This window comes from Pelobates fuscus, chromosome 2 (assembly GCF_036172605.1).
Source record: "Pelobates fuscus isolate aPelFus1 chromosome 2, aPelFus1.pri, whole genome shotgun sequence".
Classification (NCBI taxonomy): domain Eukaryota; kingdom Metazoa; phylum Chordata; class Amphibia; order Anura; family Pelobatidae; genus Pelobates; species Pelobates fuscus.
In genome coordinates, this window is record NC_086318.1 from 82,199,318 (window position 1) to 82,216,516 (window position 17,199).

General features: G+C 43.5%; 1 protein-coding gene across 1 annotated transcript; it reads right to left on the reverse strand.

Annotated features, from left to right (window-relative positions):
* Positions 1-3,469: 3,469 nt before the first annotated feature.
* On the reverse strand, positions 3,470-4,550 carry LOC134585525 (G-protein coupled receptor 35-like). The gene has a single exon (XM_063440949.1). The coding sequence runs from the start codon at positions 4,532-4,534 to the stop codon at positions 3,662-3,664; it is 873 nt and encodes a 290-aa protein (XP_063297019.1). The 5' UTR covers positions 4,535-4,550; the 3' UTR covers positions 3,470-3,661.
* Positions 4,551-17,199: the final 12,649 nt, after the last annotated feature.

The window sequence follows — 17,199 nt, forward strand, 5'->3', positions numbered from 1 at the left end:
GTGTGAAAGTAACAAGTGAAAAGGTGAGGAAGAAAACTTTGATGTTAATCACACACCTTTGTCATTGACCAAACACATATAAGATTTTCACAGCTATTTAAAGGTTACATTAAATGACCTCATGGGATCTGCCACTCAGATCATTGAATAAAGATGAGACTCCGCCTCATAGATGTGCCCCAAAATAAATTAAGAACTCTCCTGCTTAACCCCTTAAGGACACATGACATGTGTGACATGTCAAAATTCCCTTTTATTCCAGAAGTTTGGTCCTTAAGGGGTTAAAGCCTAAAGAGTATAGTGGAGTTAAAATCCACCCTAACTGATTACCCATTTCTCCAATCCTATCTCTATAACTGAGCAAAGGTTCTGCCCTGTGAAGACTGGCCCTAACGTCAATCATGGCTAATGCACAGGCACCAGGAAGATGCAGGAACATTTGTTTTTATCTGTTTGTTTTTTCACATCTGTTATCTAAATACAATGGTTTTCCCACTGCTGCATTAATATTTCAGACCCTGCCTGAAATATTGCAGATGAAGTGTTATCATTTTTTTTATTTACATTACTTTTTCCACACCTCACCCCCATCTTATAATTTAAAGCAGCCTCTACCCAATGCTCAGGTTTGGGGGCAATAGCTGCCCAGTCGCTAATTTTTTTTATTTTTGGTAGATATGCCGGATAGCAGGCATTGACCTTCATTTGATTTATATTCTTTATTATTATTAGTTTTTTTTTTTTTTTACTTTTTAATGTGGGGGCATTTTTAAGAGCTGACAGATAATTAACTCTCACCAGACTGGGTTTTTAAATATTTTTTCTCTGCCTGCTCGTGAGGTCATCCCTTTGGTCTGTTGGAGAAACAGAAGCAAGAAATACTTGAGACAGATAGGTCTATGTTACTACAATCTAAAATTAGAGGACAGATCAAATTTATATCAAAATCTAGTACTTGGTCTTCAAAGGTTCATAAAATTATCTGTAAACACTGACATATTTTATAAGAATGGCATCCGAAGATCAGTTAATTTGTATTTTCCTGTGCCTGTATATGAAAAATTGTCCCTCCATTCGTAATAAATTTTAAGTGCAGATGTAAATATCACCCCCAAAAAACATAATTCATAAGATTCTTAGACCCAGCGAAAAAGGGCAACTATCCATGTCTTAAATGTTTAGCTTGTAATGATATGGTTCGTAGAGATGATTTTCATCACCTACACAAAGGTAAAAAGTACTGGATCAAAGATTTTGTAATGTGTAACTTAAGTTATGTGGTCTACCCATTGGAACTCCCCTGTGGCCTCGCCTATGTAGTAAAAACAACTTAAAACATGGGAGAAAGGTTTTGTAAACATAAATTTACAATCTGCACTGGATTATTGGATGTACTAGTCCCAGCACATTTTAGAGAACAAAGACACAATATTTCACAACTTAAATGTCAAATTATAGAGTCCATACCAGAAAAGAGGCGAGGTGATGATAGGATAAAAGGGTTATGTGAAGTCTTTCGGATTAGGGAACTGGATACTCTATATCCAAAAGGCTTGAACTATGAATACGATCTGACAGCATATATTTCAATCATATTTGTTTTTAATATGATTCTCTTCTAGCTTTTAGATTTGAAAGGACAATGCACCTTTTGTATCAAAAACAAAACATCACTTTTGGAGTTCACATCTTCACATGAGGATTTTTTCCACTTTTTGCATGTTTTTATTTGATTATTTTTGGGATGTATCAAAGTATTCTATATAATTTTAAGAGATTATAAATGGTACTTTTTATTTCTTTCTTTTAACTTTGTTAATCATTTAACAAGTTACATTCTACAGTTCCATTGGCTCTCAGGTCCAGGACACTCCTACAACAGTAATACAACTCTTCCCCTGTACTTGGGACATAATTGACTCAAGCACTTATACTAAACTCAATTATTTCCAAACCCAAAAAGCACACATTTTCACAAAACTCGAAAAGTACCCCAAACTTCCTAGAAACCCCACACACGTTATGTCACCTGATAGCCCTGATCTGGGGGACCAACATATTCAAAATCACCCAGATTGGATCAGGGGTTCAAGAGTTTCAGGCAAGTCTTAGTTTGACCAACCGCACACGTGGCTCCTGCCCAGATATAGTTCCATGAGTTTAGGTGGTGCGGTCGGTCTATTTCGGAAAGTCTGTAAACTGAACAAATCCATGAACGGTACCCTCTGGCTCATAGGTAGCGTTTGTTCCCCTAGTTCGTGGGAACAAAACTACCGAATATCGCTCTCCTGGCCGGTCGGTGAAAGGAAGCAGGCATTCGCAAAGTTTGACCGGCGTTCGGGAAGTCGAGTGTCCGATTTTAGTTCCAGACACTCGACGACCAAGTCCTGCTGCCTCCTTTTGTGTGAACAAGATGGCTGCCGTTTTCTCTTGCATGTGGTGTTCGACTATACGAACGGCGGCAACACAGGGAGAACACTTAATTCTGCAGTTTCCTTTAAAGTTAATGAGCCAGGGGGTGGTCGTGTTCGGTAGTTTTACCTACCGAACAAGATAAATCCAATTTAACAAAATAAACAAGATAGTTGCTTCACATATATATCTAGAAATATAATTAATTGACACAGTATTAAGCAATTATATATTTTAGAAATTGTGTCATACATAGATCTGTTCACACTTATTCGGGGCCAGTACAAACCATTATCTGGAAATCTATTCATAAACAGGGCTATACATAGGACACGAGGTCACACATTTAGGCTTGAAGAAAAGAGATTTCATCTAAGGCAAAGAAAAGTTTTTTTACAGTAAGAGCAATAAGGATATGGAATTCTTTGCCTGAAGAGGTGGTTTTGTCATAGTCTATACAGATGTTTAAATTGCAATTGGATAAATACTTGCAAAAACATAACATACAGGGATACAATTTCTAATTAGTGGGCTAATAGCTGCTTGATCCAAGGAGACATCTGACTGCTATTTTGGGGTCAAGAAGGAATTTTTTCCTAGTTTGTTGCAAAATTGGAAGCGCTTCAGACTGGGTTTTTTGCCTTCTTTTGGATCAACAGCAAAAGCATATGTGAGGAAGGCTGAACTTGATGGACGCAAGTCTCTTTTCAGCTATGTAACTATGTAACTATGTAACTATCTAACTTAGCACTTCCAATTATTTATTGAATAACTACACACTTTTTTTTAGTACAAGTGAGTTTAATTTATTTGTTTAATTAATCTGTAAGCACTATAAATATTTGTGTGAGACTGTTTTTTTATGTTTATTCTACAAAAAGGCTCATTGTAAGAGCCAAAACATTGATAATTGTAACAAGCACATTGGTTATGCAAACTCAACAATGTTCATCATTGTCGACATTCTTGACTGTTATTTATCATGACTGTTATTTAATAAGTAAAAAAATATTGGGTTGTATTAACATTACTCTAAATTACTATTTAATAAAAATTGGACCTTTCTTTTTTATTAAACACCTTGCAAATCCCAAATTATTCAGCTGGCCTGATCTCCATGTTTCTTTGAAAAGGCAGCAGGCTATATTCAGATGTATCTTTCTGCTTATAGCATCACTATACCATTTAGTATATACATTTTTTTTAATTGAATTTTTATTGGCAACTTTATAGTAAGCAAATAACATGGTTAGTTCATAAACACAATCTCCCAGAATTCACTAGCTGCGAAGAAATAACACACACAATCAAGGACACAGTTGGCGTTTGCCAACAACGTTGTTACATGAATGTAAACATTAATCTGTTGCCGTGTATGGCAAGATGCATTGAGAGAGTCAGTCACAAAGCGTAAGGTGTATCCCACGTGAATTGGTAAAAAACAAATAACAAACACAACCAAGTTAGAGATTATTATTTTCAAGGCTTTCGATTTTTTCTTTAACGCATCTGATGAGTTTTTCCTGAGGAGTGTTATTATGACTTGTACAGAACAATAGCTGATAATGATCAGTGGTAGAGTGAATCCAAGCAAAACAAAGACTAGAGATATCGCAAAGGGTTCCGTGTTGACTTTCTGGAAGCAGGTGTCCACTGCGTAGTCTTTGCTATACAGAGAATTTGTTACACCAATGATAATTAAGACAGACCAGAGGACACAGCATGTAATTGTAGCTTTTACTGGGGACCTCCACCTTTTGCATTTCAGAGGATGTCTGATAGCAATGTATCGATCAATAGATATTGCAGTGATGATGAAAATGCTCATGTACATATTTATATAATATAAGATTAAGAGTGCCGTGCATGTCTCATCCCCTAAGTTCCAGGTATACATGTAAGCATATACTCTAAATGGTAAGGTTAGCACAGCCAAGATATCAGATATTATTAAATTCACCATGAAAACAGTCATTTCTGTCCATTTCTTCAGTTTGCAGCAGAAAACCCATAAGGCAATAAAATTGCAGATGAGACCGAAGAAAAACAAAGGGATGGAAGTCACCAGGTTGAGAAGCTGGAGAGACGAATTAAGTCCTCTGCTTGTGTTGAAGCAATCCATTCTAGAGCAGGAAGGCCCTTGTCTAAGGGAATAGAATAAAAAGATCACTCTAGTCAAAACATACATAAAAATAGAAATGTCTTATTGTAACTTTAAAACTTTTCATCCTGTCACCAGGGCCGGTGCAAGGATTTTTGCCGCCCTAGGCAAAAAAAAATTGCCGCCCCCCCATATGTCCTGCCCACCATGTGACATCACAATGCCTCGCCCATATGCTCTGCCATATGGGCCAATGCCAGTCTTCACAAAGTGTCTTTTATCTGAAGACAGTGTGTTTACATTAAAAAGTCTACAGACACAGGCTATAGACACCAGAGCCACTACATTATGCTGTAGTGCTTCTGGTGACTATAGTATCCATTTAATGTGAGATTAGTGCCACTAATAATATATTGGATTGCCTACTTACCACCAGATGAGGACAAGAGGCTGATGATGAACTCAGTCTGGCTCCACAGGTCTGGTGTAGAAGAAGCTCTCTGGAGACTGTATTTAACAGTGCTCACAACAATTAACGAACAGGAAGCAGCTCCATTTTTTAGGGCCCCTTACACAGCTCAAGGTCTGGGCCCCCGGGGCTTGACCGTGAGTATGCCTACAATGCCCACCCATAAATACCTACATGGCCCACCCATGAGTTCTCTCACAGGAAGTAGAGTGTATGTGTGTAGGGGATGTTTTATGTGTTATTGTAGAGGATGCAATGTGTGTGTGTTCTTATAAAATGTAGTGTATAGGGATACCAATTGTGTAAGGGATGTAGTGTGTTTATAGGGGATGCAGTGTGTGTTTGCGTGTAAGGAATGCATTGTATGTTTATGTGTGTGAGTGTGTGTGTGTAAGGGGTGCAAGGTGTGTTTCTGTGTATGTAATTGAATGCAGTGTGTGTCCCTCCTGTCCCTCCGTGTTCTCCCCTTCTGTGCCTTAGTGCTCTCCCTTGGCCCCCTGTCCCTCTGCAGCCCCCCCTTGGTGGTCTTCTCACTCCCCCCTCTCCCCCTTAGTGGTCCTCCATCCCTCCCCTTAGTGGTCCTCCCTCTCCCAAACCCCTTAGTAGACCTTCCCCTCCTCCCCCCACCCCCTTAGTGGTAATCTCCCCCCCTGAGTGGTCATTACCCTCTCTCCCCCCCCTTAGTGGTCCTCCCTCCTTACCCACCTTTGGTGGTCCTTCCCCCTTAGTGGTCCTCCCTCTCCCAAACCCCTTAGTGGTCCTTACCCCCCTCCCCTAATGGACTTTACACCCCCCTCCCCTAAGGGTCCTTACCCCCCCTCATGGTCCTTACCCCCCCCTCATGGTCCTTACCCCCCCCCCCCTATGGACTTTACACCCCCCTCCCATAAGGGTCCTCACCCCCCCTCCCCTCCGGGTCCTTACCCCCCCTCCCCTAATGGATTTTACACCCCCCTCCCCTAAGGGTCCTTAGCCCCGCCCTCCCCTAAGGGTCCATAAAACCCCCTCCCCTCCCCTAATGGACTTTACACCCCCCTTCCCCTCCCCTCCCCACCCCTCATGGACTTTACACCCCCCTTCCCCTCCCCTCATGGACTTTACACCCTCCCTTCCCCTCCCCTCCCCTCATGGACTTTCCACCCCCCCTTCCCCTCCCCTCCCCTCATGGACTTTACACCCCCCCTTCCCCTCCCCTCCCCTCATGGACTTTACACCCCCCCCTTCCCCTCCCCTCCCCTCCCCTCATGGACTTTACACCCCCCCCTTCCCCTCCCCTCCCCTCATGGACTTTACACCCCCCTTCACCTCCCCTCCCCTAATGGACTTTACACCCCCCTTCCCTTCCCCTCCCCTAATGGACTTTACACCCCCCTTCCCCTCCCCTCCCCACCCCTCATGGACTTTACACCCCCCTTCCCCTCCCCTCCCCTCATGGACTTTACACCCCCCCTTCCTCTCCCCTCATGGACTTTACACCCCCCCTTCCCCTCCCCTCCCCTCATGGACTTTACACCCCCCTTCACCTCCCCTCCCCTAATGGACTTTACACCCCCTTCCCTTCCCCTCCCCTAATGGACTTTACACCCCCCTTCCCCTCCCCTCCCCACCCCTCATGGACTTTACACCCCCCCTTCCCCTCCCCTCCCCTCATGGACTTTACACCCCCCTTCACCTCCCCTCCCCTAATGGACTTTACACCCCCCTTCCCTTCCCCTCCCCTCCCCTAATGGACTTTACACCCCCCTTCCCCTCCCCTCCCCACCCCTCATGGACTTTACACCCCCCCTTCCCCTCCTCTCCCCTCATGGACTTTACACCCCCCCTTCCCCTCCCCTCCCCTAATGGACTTTACACCCCCCTTTCCCTCCCCACCCCTCATGGACTTTACACCCCCCTTCCCCTCCCCTCATGGACTTTACACCCCCCTTCCCCTCCCCTCCCCTCATGGACTTTACACCCCCCCTTCCCCTCCCCTCCCCTCATGGACTTTACACCCCCCTTCCCCTCCCCTCCCCTCATGGACTTTACACCCCCCCTTCCCCTCCCCTCCCCTCATGGACTTTACACCCCCCCTTCCCCTCCCCTCCCCTCATGGACTTTACACCACCCCTCCCCTCCCCTCATGGACTTTACACCCCCCCTTCCCCTCCCCTCCCCTCATGGACTTTACACCCCCTTCCCCCTCCCCTCATGGACTTTACACCCCCCTTCCCCCTCCCCTCATGGACTTTACACCCCCTTCCCCTCCCCTCATGGACTTTACACCCCCCTTTCCCCTAATAAACTGTGCACCCCCTCCTCTCATGGACTTTACACCCCCACCTCCCCCAACCCTAGTGGTTCACCCCCCACCTCCCCCTCCCCTAATGGTTCACCCCCTGACATCCCCCTCCCCTAATGGTTCACCCCCTCACCTCCCCCTCCCCTAATGGTTCACCCCCTCACCTCCCCCTCCCCTAATGGTTCACCCCCTCACCTCCCCCTCCTCTAATGGTTCACCCCCTCCTCTTCCTCCTCCTTCCTGCCTATGTAGCATGGCCGGGCGGCGCGGAACGCGGGACAGGAACCTCTGTTTCCTGTACCCGGCCGCCGGCGGACTGAAGGGAAGTGCTCACTGAGTGAGCACTTCCTGTCAGTCCACCGGCGGCCGGGTACAGGAAACAAAGGTTCCTGTCCCGCGTTCCACGCCGCCCGGCCACGCTACATTGAGAGACCGGGAGGAGGGCGCGCTCTGCGCCTCCCTCCTGCCGGTCAAAAACCCGGCCGCCCTCCGCACAGCAGTTCTGCACCGCCTGGGGCTTGCTAAAGCGCTCAGGTGGCGCAGCATGAGGAGCCACAGCGGGAACTCCTAGGTCGCCTTACAGGTGGCGCCGGCCCTGCCTGTCACTATTCACATTGTTTTTACAAGTTGTTGGTTTCAGTTTTCATTGCAATGCTGTTAAAATATACCTAAAAATACATATTTTTTAAATTTATTCCACCATCCTTCTTGGATAACATTGAAAAGGGAGAGAGTTCAAAGTGGAGCTGAGAGGGGCGGGGCCGGGCCGCCGGGCCGACCAGACGCCATTCTCATGAGCTCCTGCTCCTTGCCGACAAAAAAGCAAAAAATATCGCCGCAGACTGCCTAACAACACATAGCCCCATCAGAAAAGTACACACTTACCGCAAACCAGGCAAGCTGAGAGGGCCGAGCACGGCCTACACAGAGAGCCGGAAACCCTGCGCCCACTGGGGGCAGCACAACCAAGCGGTCCCGCTGTGGACATCCAGACGAGGGGAGAACTTCGGCCCGGGGCACGGCCCTGCCCCCCCCCTCGGCCAGTGGGGGATACCCCGGCCTCCAGGCGGAAGTACTGGCCGTAACGGAAGTCCCCGCGCGGCCCGGATACCGACCGCCTGAACTGGCACAGGCTGCCCGAAACTCAGCCAGCCAGCAACACTAGAAGTCGCCGCGGAAACACCAGAAGCACCCCGATCAGGCGCAGTGAGACTCGGGCATACACGGCGATTGCCACAACACGGCAAACAACCCACAAAGGCACTACTGCTGGGCCGGAGGAAGGAAGGTGGAGAAGGCAAAACATGGGAGACCATCTGAGACCGCCCAAATGGACTTAGGCACTGCTGAGCACTTGATGGATCCTCTGCGGGGACGGCCAGCCCACTGGAGGTGTGGGTGCCCTGGTCCATGGGTATGTTGGGTCCCCAGAGTGCCATGTCCCTGATGCTGTGAGCCCGGTGGGGCGGGCCTGCGCGACCCCCTTCCGGCGGACCGGTGGCCAGGGGGTGCGCGCTGGCTCCAAGCAAGTGGCCGGCACCGGGTGAGACTGAGGGCAGCGCACGCCTCTGAGTCTAGGGCACTGGATGGCGATGGGGAGGTGCAGGGAGAGAGGGGCCCGTGGACTCTAGGTGTGGGAGTCGAACGGACCGCCCCTGCTCCCGAGTGCCCACAAAGCTACGGAGGGCCCTGGAGACGGACTGGGGTTGTTGCAGGGTGGACGGACGGAGGCCCAGCGGCCTAAGGACTGCAGGGCAGTTGTGCAATGAACAGCCCCCAGCGAACGGACATTGAGAACAGTCCAGCTCTGTTGTGGCTACGAGAGTCAAAGTTGTCTTACTGTCACTGCACTGTACCGAAAATAGCAAGATATATATTATATTACAACTAGATAGCATTATTATATATTAAGCCAGGCTATTACAATGCGTTCTACATGTTTGTAGCTTTAATTGTACTGCTCATGTACTACCTGACCATGCACTGACTTATTTAAAACTGCATGACCTGTCTGCACCAGGCCTCTGAAATCCAATAGATCAGGAAGCCTTAACATCTGAGATTGCGCTACCAGGCCGCTATACATCGCAATATTACTTTATTCTTTAGTTTGGTAATATATGCTTAATTCAAAAGACCTTGCTATTTACATTTCAGAGCCCCCTAGGGCAACCGCTTAATACCGTTTATTATTGTTAACTTGGTAGCCAGACAGATGTAATGTATAACGTATGTAGACATGCTTACAATTTACCTTAGAGCGCATGCACCTGGCTCGAGAAGAGCCCGCTTCACGCATACAGACCTGAACATTTAGCCGCGCATTTAAGCACATACTGCACTTATCGACCATTTCATACTTAACACCCGCATATCAGATGCACAACTTTTAATCATAATTAAGCTTCCCTTTTGGCAGTCCTATGGCTATAGTTCTTTATCCGAAGCCAAAACGGATCTCGCACAGTTAGTGTATACTTAATTTCCTTACAAGCATGTTTATTCCCGTTAAATGCCCTTGTTATACCAAATCTTGCAAAGTCTATGTACAACCGATTAACTTTACTTTCCTGCGTGTCTCATCTGATTTATATGCCTCTGCGTAGGCAACAAAATGTTATTTTTAGCAATTCAAAAAAAAGTCTGCCTATGCTTTTTTTTTTGCGACTCTAATAAACATATTCAAAACAAAGTGGAGCTGATATTAACGTAGGAGACAATCGAGATGAATATGGTGGCAGGGATGAAGTAGAAGCAATCAAATCGAGAGAAGGTGGAGTTGGAAGAAAGAGAGGGAACTTTATATCAAAGAATTAAATAAAAGAAAAGAAGCACACATAGAGAAAGAGGAGAACACACCTGAAGAAAGTGACCAGCTGTTATTTGTTTTCAGAAGGAGATTGAACACCCACACTCATTTATTTTCACCAACACTGTGCAAGAGCTCAGTGACTACCTGTCTTTTATTTATTGTGGAATAGCCCCTGGGTTTTATTAATATTATCATCTTCATCATCATCATCTTAAACAATGGAAGTGCCAGCGCTAATCTTTGAGTGGTATACAATATCTTAATTTGTGCAAACGTAATACAATCAGCTGCTATATCACTTATCTTATATCATAGAAATATAAACCAATGTGATGGTGACGCGTTATATTAGTGAAAGAATTCAAAATTTCCGGTGCAGTAGGAAAATAGGTATAGATATATATGTATATACCTTGGATTTTTGTCCTATTTTGAGATCCTAATGGTTAATATGTTGCTCCTTAAAAACATAAACACAAAAACCATATCATAGTGTAAACTGCATGATAATATATAGAAGAAAGGATAGGGTCAATTCACCACTCACAATTTTTGGAGCTAAACAATTTAGCTCAATTAATGCACTCTTAGGGTCCGTGGAGGCGACCCTCTCCCTTTTTTAGATGATTATCTTGTCCTATATAGTATTGTAAGAAAAAGCATATATGGTGCAATAACCTAGGTCTTATAACATATATGCTTCAAGGTAAATTGGGTACTTACAAACCCAGAGCCTTCCAATAGGCTCAGATCCAATAGCGTTTGTGGTTAAGGACCACACTCCTTTTTTTAAATAGCAGGAACAATGCCAATAGTGAGTTATAAAAATATATAGTAACTTTATTGTGCTATTACCACTTAAAAATTGTAAACAATATATATATATATATATATATATATATATATATATATATATATATAAACATATCACTATTAAGGCAATATAAGTCCAATATAAAAGAGTCTATTCCTCACTGTTCTCCAGGACGCGTTTCACTGTATAGGCTTCCACAGCTGGATGAAAAAAATCTTGTGGATCCTCCTCGGACCAAATCCTGCTATATATACCCCTCTCAAGGGTGGATATTTAATTTCATGCTTGAATTTTCGCGGGCTATCACCATAGCAATGGTGACGCCCTACGATTCAAGCCTCATTGTCCTTACACCCAATTACTTCCATGTTCGTATATCGCTTCATCGCTTCCGGTTTTTGCGTTCCACCATGCAGTTCATCTGTATCTTTATTTCCGTACCGGTGTTTCATAGATGGGACACAGAGAAATACTGTATCAGTGTTTCATAAATGCTCTATATACTTGCTACATTTGTCTCAGCTTATTAAATCCATTTTATCTCTCTAAGGTTGTTTACTTAATAACTGAATATAAACTTTTACCCCTTTCATTTTATCTATTCAAGAAAAACAATCATATGTATCCTAGTTTGCATAGATAATCGCATTAACACTTAATGGTACATCTTCCCATTTATGCATACTTCATTGTGGGAAAATAGCATATAGACTGCACATAAAAACATATCTGCAGGATCATATCGATCCTGATTGACATAAACCATCAGTTTAACACTTGATGGTACATTTTCCATTTATACATCCTTCATTATGGGAAAGTGGTATTGAATCTTATCAAAAAAACATATAACCATAAATCTTTTTCTTCCAAAATGTTGGTCACATAAAAGGTTATTACAAGTGGAGATTTAGTATAGCCATTTAGAAGGGTATTGTAAATGAAACCTTAAAAAGACACATAGAGTTAAAAATTAAAAATATCATATAATAAAAAGGATATAAAAAGTCATAGGTGTCTATTAAATACATAACATGAGCTATTTTAAAAAAATGACACATTTTAAAATCAGCCTACAGTCCATTCGGAATTAAGGTGTTTAGTCTAAAAATCCATTCCATTTCTTGTTTACTCATTTTAGCATCAACATTTTCTCCCCTCCAATCTTTGTCTACTTTTTTTATACTTAAAAATGTTGTGCCTTTAGCTTCACAATTATGGAAAGTTTTGTAATGAAGGGACACTGTGTTTTTCAAAGCCTTTCGAAATGTTCCGACCATGTTCCTCTATTCTAATGTGTAAGGCTCTGGTAGTCTTACACACATAATGTAAGCCACAAGATTTTTTTCATTCAGCTGAGGAAGCCTATACAGTGAAACGTGTCCTGGAGAACAGTGAGGAATAGACTCTTTTATATTGGACTTATACTTATATATATATATATATATATATATATATATATATATATATATATATATATATATATATATATTGTTTACAATTTTTAAGTGGTAATAGCACAATAAAGTGGATATATATTTTTACAACTCACTATTGGCATTTTTCCTGCTATTTAAAAGAAGGAGTGTGATCTGAGCCTATTGGAAGGCTCTGGGTTTGTAAATACCCCATTTACCTTGAAGCATACATGTTATAAAACCTAAGTTATTGCACCATATACGCTTTTTCTTACAATACTCTATAGCAGTGTTTCCCAACCCAGTCCTCAAGGCACACCTACCAGTCCAGGATTTAAGGATTACCCAGTTTTGTCTAAGGTGTTTTTAGAAAAAAAGAAAAAACACCTTAGACAAAACTGGGTAATCCTTAAATCCTGGACTGGTAGGTGTGCCTTGAGGACTGGGTTGGGAAACACTGCTCTATAGGACAAGAAAGATAAGATAATCATGTAAAGAAGGGAGAGGGTCGCCTCCACGGACCCTAAGTGCGCATTAATTGAGCTAAATCGTTTAGCTCCAAAAATTGTGAGTGGTGAATTGACCCTACCCTTTCTTCTATATATTATTATACAGTTTACACTATGATATGGTTTTTGTGTTTATGTTTTTAAGGAGCAACATATTAACCATTAGGATCTCAATATAGGAAAAAATCCAAGGTATATACATATATATATTACAAATATACCTATTTTCCTAATGCACCGGAAATCTCAAATTCTTTCACTAATATAGCACGTCACCGTCACATTGGTTTATATTTATATTTATATATATAAGATAAGACTTTTGTGATATAGCAGCTGATTGTATTACGTTTTCACAAATTAAGATACTCAAAGATTAGCGCTGGTACTTCTATTGTTTATGTTCTAATAATTTTAGAAGTTTTTCTTTATACTATTGTACACAGCAGCTTTAAGATTTCAAATATGTCATTATTTGATAAAAGAAATAATACATATACAGACATAGAGATAGAACTAGCGAATTGGATAGATCATCCATTAAGTAGGAGAAGAATAGGACAGAATAATACATGTGACCAATTAGAAAAATTATTACAGAGAGAATTAAAAATAAAATGGAAGATAGCCACATTAGAAAAATACTTATAAGAAGGTATTACCCCTAGAGGTCTTAGATACTTTAAAACACCTACCTTCGATAAAGATAAAGATGTAATGAATTTTATGGATGAGTGGAATCTAATGTTGGAAAATTTCTCCATAACTACTATGAACCTTATAATAAAAAGAAGAAAAGAAAATCTAAGGGAATTAGACCTAGAAATTAATAAGTGCCAAAATGAGATCCTTAATGCATTAAATCAAGAAGAATTCAACAATACCACACAGGTGATAAAAGAAAATGTAGAAAAAGTAGAAAGAGAAGTGATAGATATAAAAAGGAGCAAATATCTTTGAGATACTAAAGACTATAAAATGAAACAGGTAAGAACATTCTCCAAATTTAACAACCAAGAAAGCCACCAAGAAATGAGAGAAGACATTAGAAAATCCCCAGACTATAGGAAAATCCCCAGGACAAACAGAGAGACATAAGTCCACCTACATGGCCCACACATGAGTTCGCTTACAGGGAGTGGAGTGTATGTGTGTAGGGGATATGTCTTATATGTTATTGTAAAGGATGTAGTGTATTCTACATTCAAACAGTCCAAAGGAAAGCATTTCTCAATGCTTTCCTATGGACGTTCTGCATGCTGGATGAAAATTTCTCAAGTTGTCTCAAGTTATTTTCCCAGTGCTATGATGATAGGGAGGGAGGGAGAGAGAACCCAGCTCCGCCAGGTTCTCCTCTCGCGAGCTCTGAGGTTTGCAACGCTCCTGAGGCTGCTAGAGTTCACTGTCACCACTAGGGCTTCCCCACCGGACCACTAGGGATTGCAGGAAATGTCCCCCCTCCTAGGCCCAGGTAAGCAGGGAGGGGAGACATATTTTTTTTTAATTAAAAAAAAAAAAAGTATATATTTATTAATTTGCCCTCCTACCCCCACAGACCCCATACATACACACTGATCCCAACACACAATTAACCCCCCATACACACACTACCCCCCATACACACACACTACCCCCATACAAACTGTACTCCCTATACACACACACTGTACCCCTCACACACTGCACCCCCCAGGGCCAGACTGGCCCACCGGGATACCGGGAAATTTCACGGTGGGCCGTCGGCACCTGGGGTCGGGCAGACATGTGGGTGTGCTGGCGGCTGCTGGAGGAACTGTTCTGACAGCTGCAGGGGAAGCTGTGCTGTGTCTGCTCCCCAGCAAGCTACTGAATGAGACCGGGGCCGGAATATGACGTCATATTCCATCCCCGGTCTCATTCAGTAGCGCGTGAGGGTGGGGGAGCAGACACAGCACAGCTTCCCATGCGGCTGTCAGAACAGTTCCTCCAGTGGCCGCCATCCCTGCTCCTCCAGCGGCTGCCATCCCAGCTTCTCCAGCGGCCGCCATCCCTGCTCCTCCAGCGGCCGCCATCCCAGCTTCTCCAGCGGCCGCCATCCCAGTTTCTTCTGCGGCCGCCTGGCCAGTCACCCACTGGTAAAATGTGTTATGCTGTCAGTGTGTGTGTGTCATGGTATGTGTCTGTCTATGTCATGGTGTGTCTGTGTGTGTCATTGTATGTGTATGTCTGTGTCATGGTGTGTGTGTATGTGTGGCATGGTCTGTCTATGTCATGGTGTGTGTGTGTGTGTCTGTCTGTCATGGTGTGTGTGTGTGTGTCTGTGGCATGGTATGTCTGTGTCATGGTGTGTGTGTGTCATGGTATGTGTCTGTCTGTGCCATGGTGGGTGTCTGTGTGTCATGGTGTGTGTGTCTGTGTGTATGTCTGTCTGTCATGGTGGGTGTGTCTGTGTGTCATGGTCTGTCTGTGTCATGATGTGTGTCTATCTGTCATGGTGTGGGTGTCTGTTCCATGGTGTGTGTCTGTCATGATGTGTGTGTTTGTGTCTGTGTCACGTTGTGTTTGTGTCTGTATCATGGAGTGTGTGTGTCTGTCTGTGTCATGGTCTGTCTGTCGTGGTATGCGTGTGTCTGTCATGGTGTGTGTGTCTGTCATGGTATATGTGTGTGTATTTCATGGTGTATGTGTGTGTCTGTGTGTCTGTCATGGTGTATGTGTTTGTCTGTGTGTGATTTAAAAATAGTGTTTTTACTCACCTTTTTTTTTTTTTTTTTACGCCATGCTGGTCTCCTCTCAACTGGCCCTGCCTCTATGGCTGAGATCATCAAGCTTGCCATAGGATTGGCTGCAAAACGCTACACCAATCAGCATCTCCTCATACAGATGCATTGAATCAATGTATCTCTATGGGGAACCTTCAGCGTCTCCAGAGCGTGGAGGACCTGAATGTAGGTGCTGCACACTGTGCAGCACTGACACAGGAAGCACCTCTAGTGACCGTCTGAGTGGCTGTCACTAGAGGTGTCACTTGGAAGCAATGTAAACACTGCTTTTTCTCTGAAAAGTCAGTGTTTACATTGAAAAGCCTGCAGGGACAGGCTATAGACACCAGAACCACTACATTAAGGTGCGTGTGTGTGTGCGCCTGCTAATGAGCTTGCTTGCTTGCATGTGTGTGTGTCTGCTACTGAGTGAGCTTGTGTTTTTATGTCATTGAGCTTATGTATATCAGTGCGATTGTTTGTCTATGAGGCTGTGTATCAATGAACTTGTGTGTGTCAGTGAGATTGTCTGTGTCTGCATGTGAGTATGCTTACTGTATAATTAAATGTTTTACTATGAAAGCACCAATATTTTATATTAGAAAAAGCAATATATATATATATAATTACTCAATCATCTGGGGTGGCAAGACATAGCCTTACATATTACATGCGACAATATATGGCGCATTGACTTATGGGGCTGGCATATATTTTTTTTTTGCTTTGTATCCCCAGTCCGGCCCTCGCACCCCCCCACACACTGCATCCCCCCCTCACACACACTGTACCCCTCACACACTAGACCCCCCACACACACTGCACCCCTCACACAACCTGCCCCCCATACACACTGTACCCCTCACACACACACTGTATCCCTCATGCACAAACTGCCCCACATACACACACACAAACTACATCCTTCACACACACAATGCACCCCTGTACACACACTGCATCCCTCACACACATGCACACTGCACCCCTGTACACACACGCACACTGCACCCCTCACACACATACATATTGCACCCCCCCCCCCCCCACACACACACACACTACAGTCCTTATCCCGGCAGACCCCAGGTAAGTTGTGCACTACGGCACTACTGGCACCATAACCAATACAATGTTATGTAGTGGTTATTGTGCCTAGATTGTTTCTTTACATAATCTACAGTGCCACTCCCAAGATCAGGGGCCCAGTATATGCCGCAACGATGTACATATATACAACCTAGAAAAAAGTTATTTTAATTTTTTTTTAAATATCTTTGTTTGAGGATTGTAGAATCTTGTCATAATAATATAACAAACTACAAATAGTGGAAAAGGGTATTTCTTTCTGTGTATTAGATTCCTACAGCAGTTATTATTATTTATACTATGTATAAATTATGTATTGCCAGCATATGAAGCAAGACATAGCACTGAACTAGTTATATATATATACATATATATATGTATTAAGGCAATTTGGCCTGGATTTGTGGGAGGTGCTGGTATCCACTCCTTGCTCCTTACCGTTCAAGGTCAGCGTTGAATGACCCTCCCACCACACCACATTTTAACATTTATTTCCTTTCTATTTATTTTCCTTGGTTGGCCCTCTTCTTTCTCAGGCCTAACTCATCGTCGG

Bases quoted from the DNA above. Each gene is read 5' to 3' on its own strand.
- LOC134585525 (XM_063440949.1), bottom strand. From the start codon at position 4,534: ATGGATTGCTTCAACACAAGCAGAGGACTTAATTCGTCTCTCCAGCTT.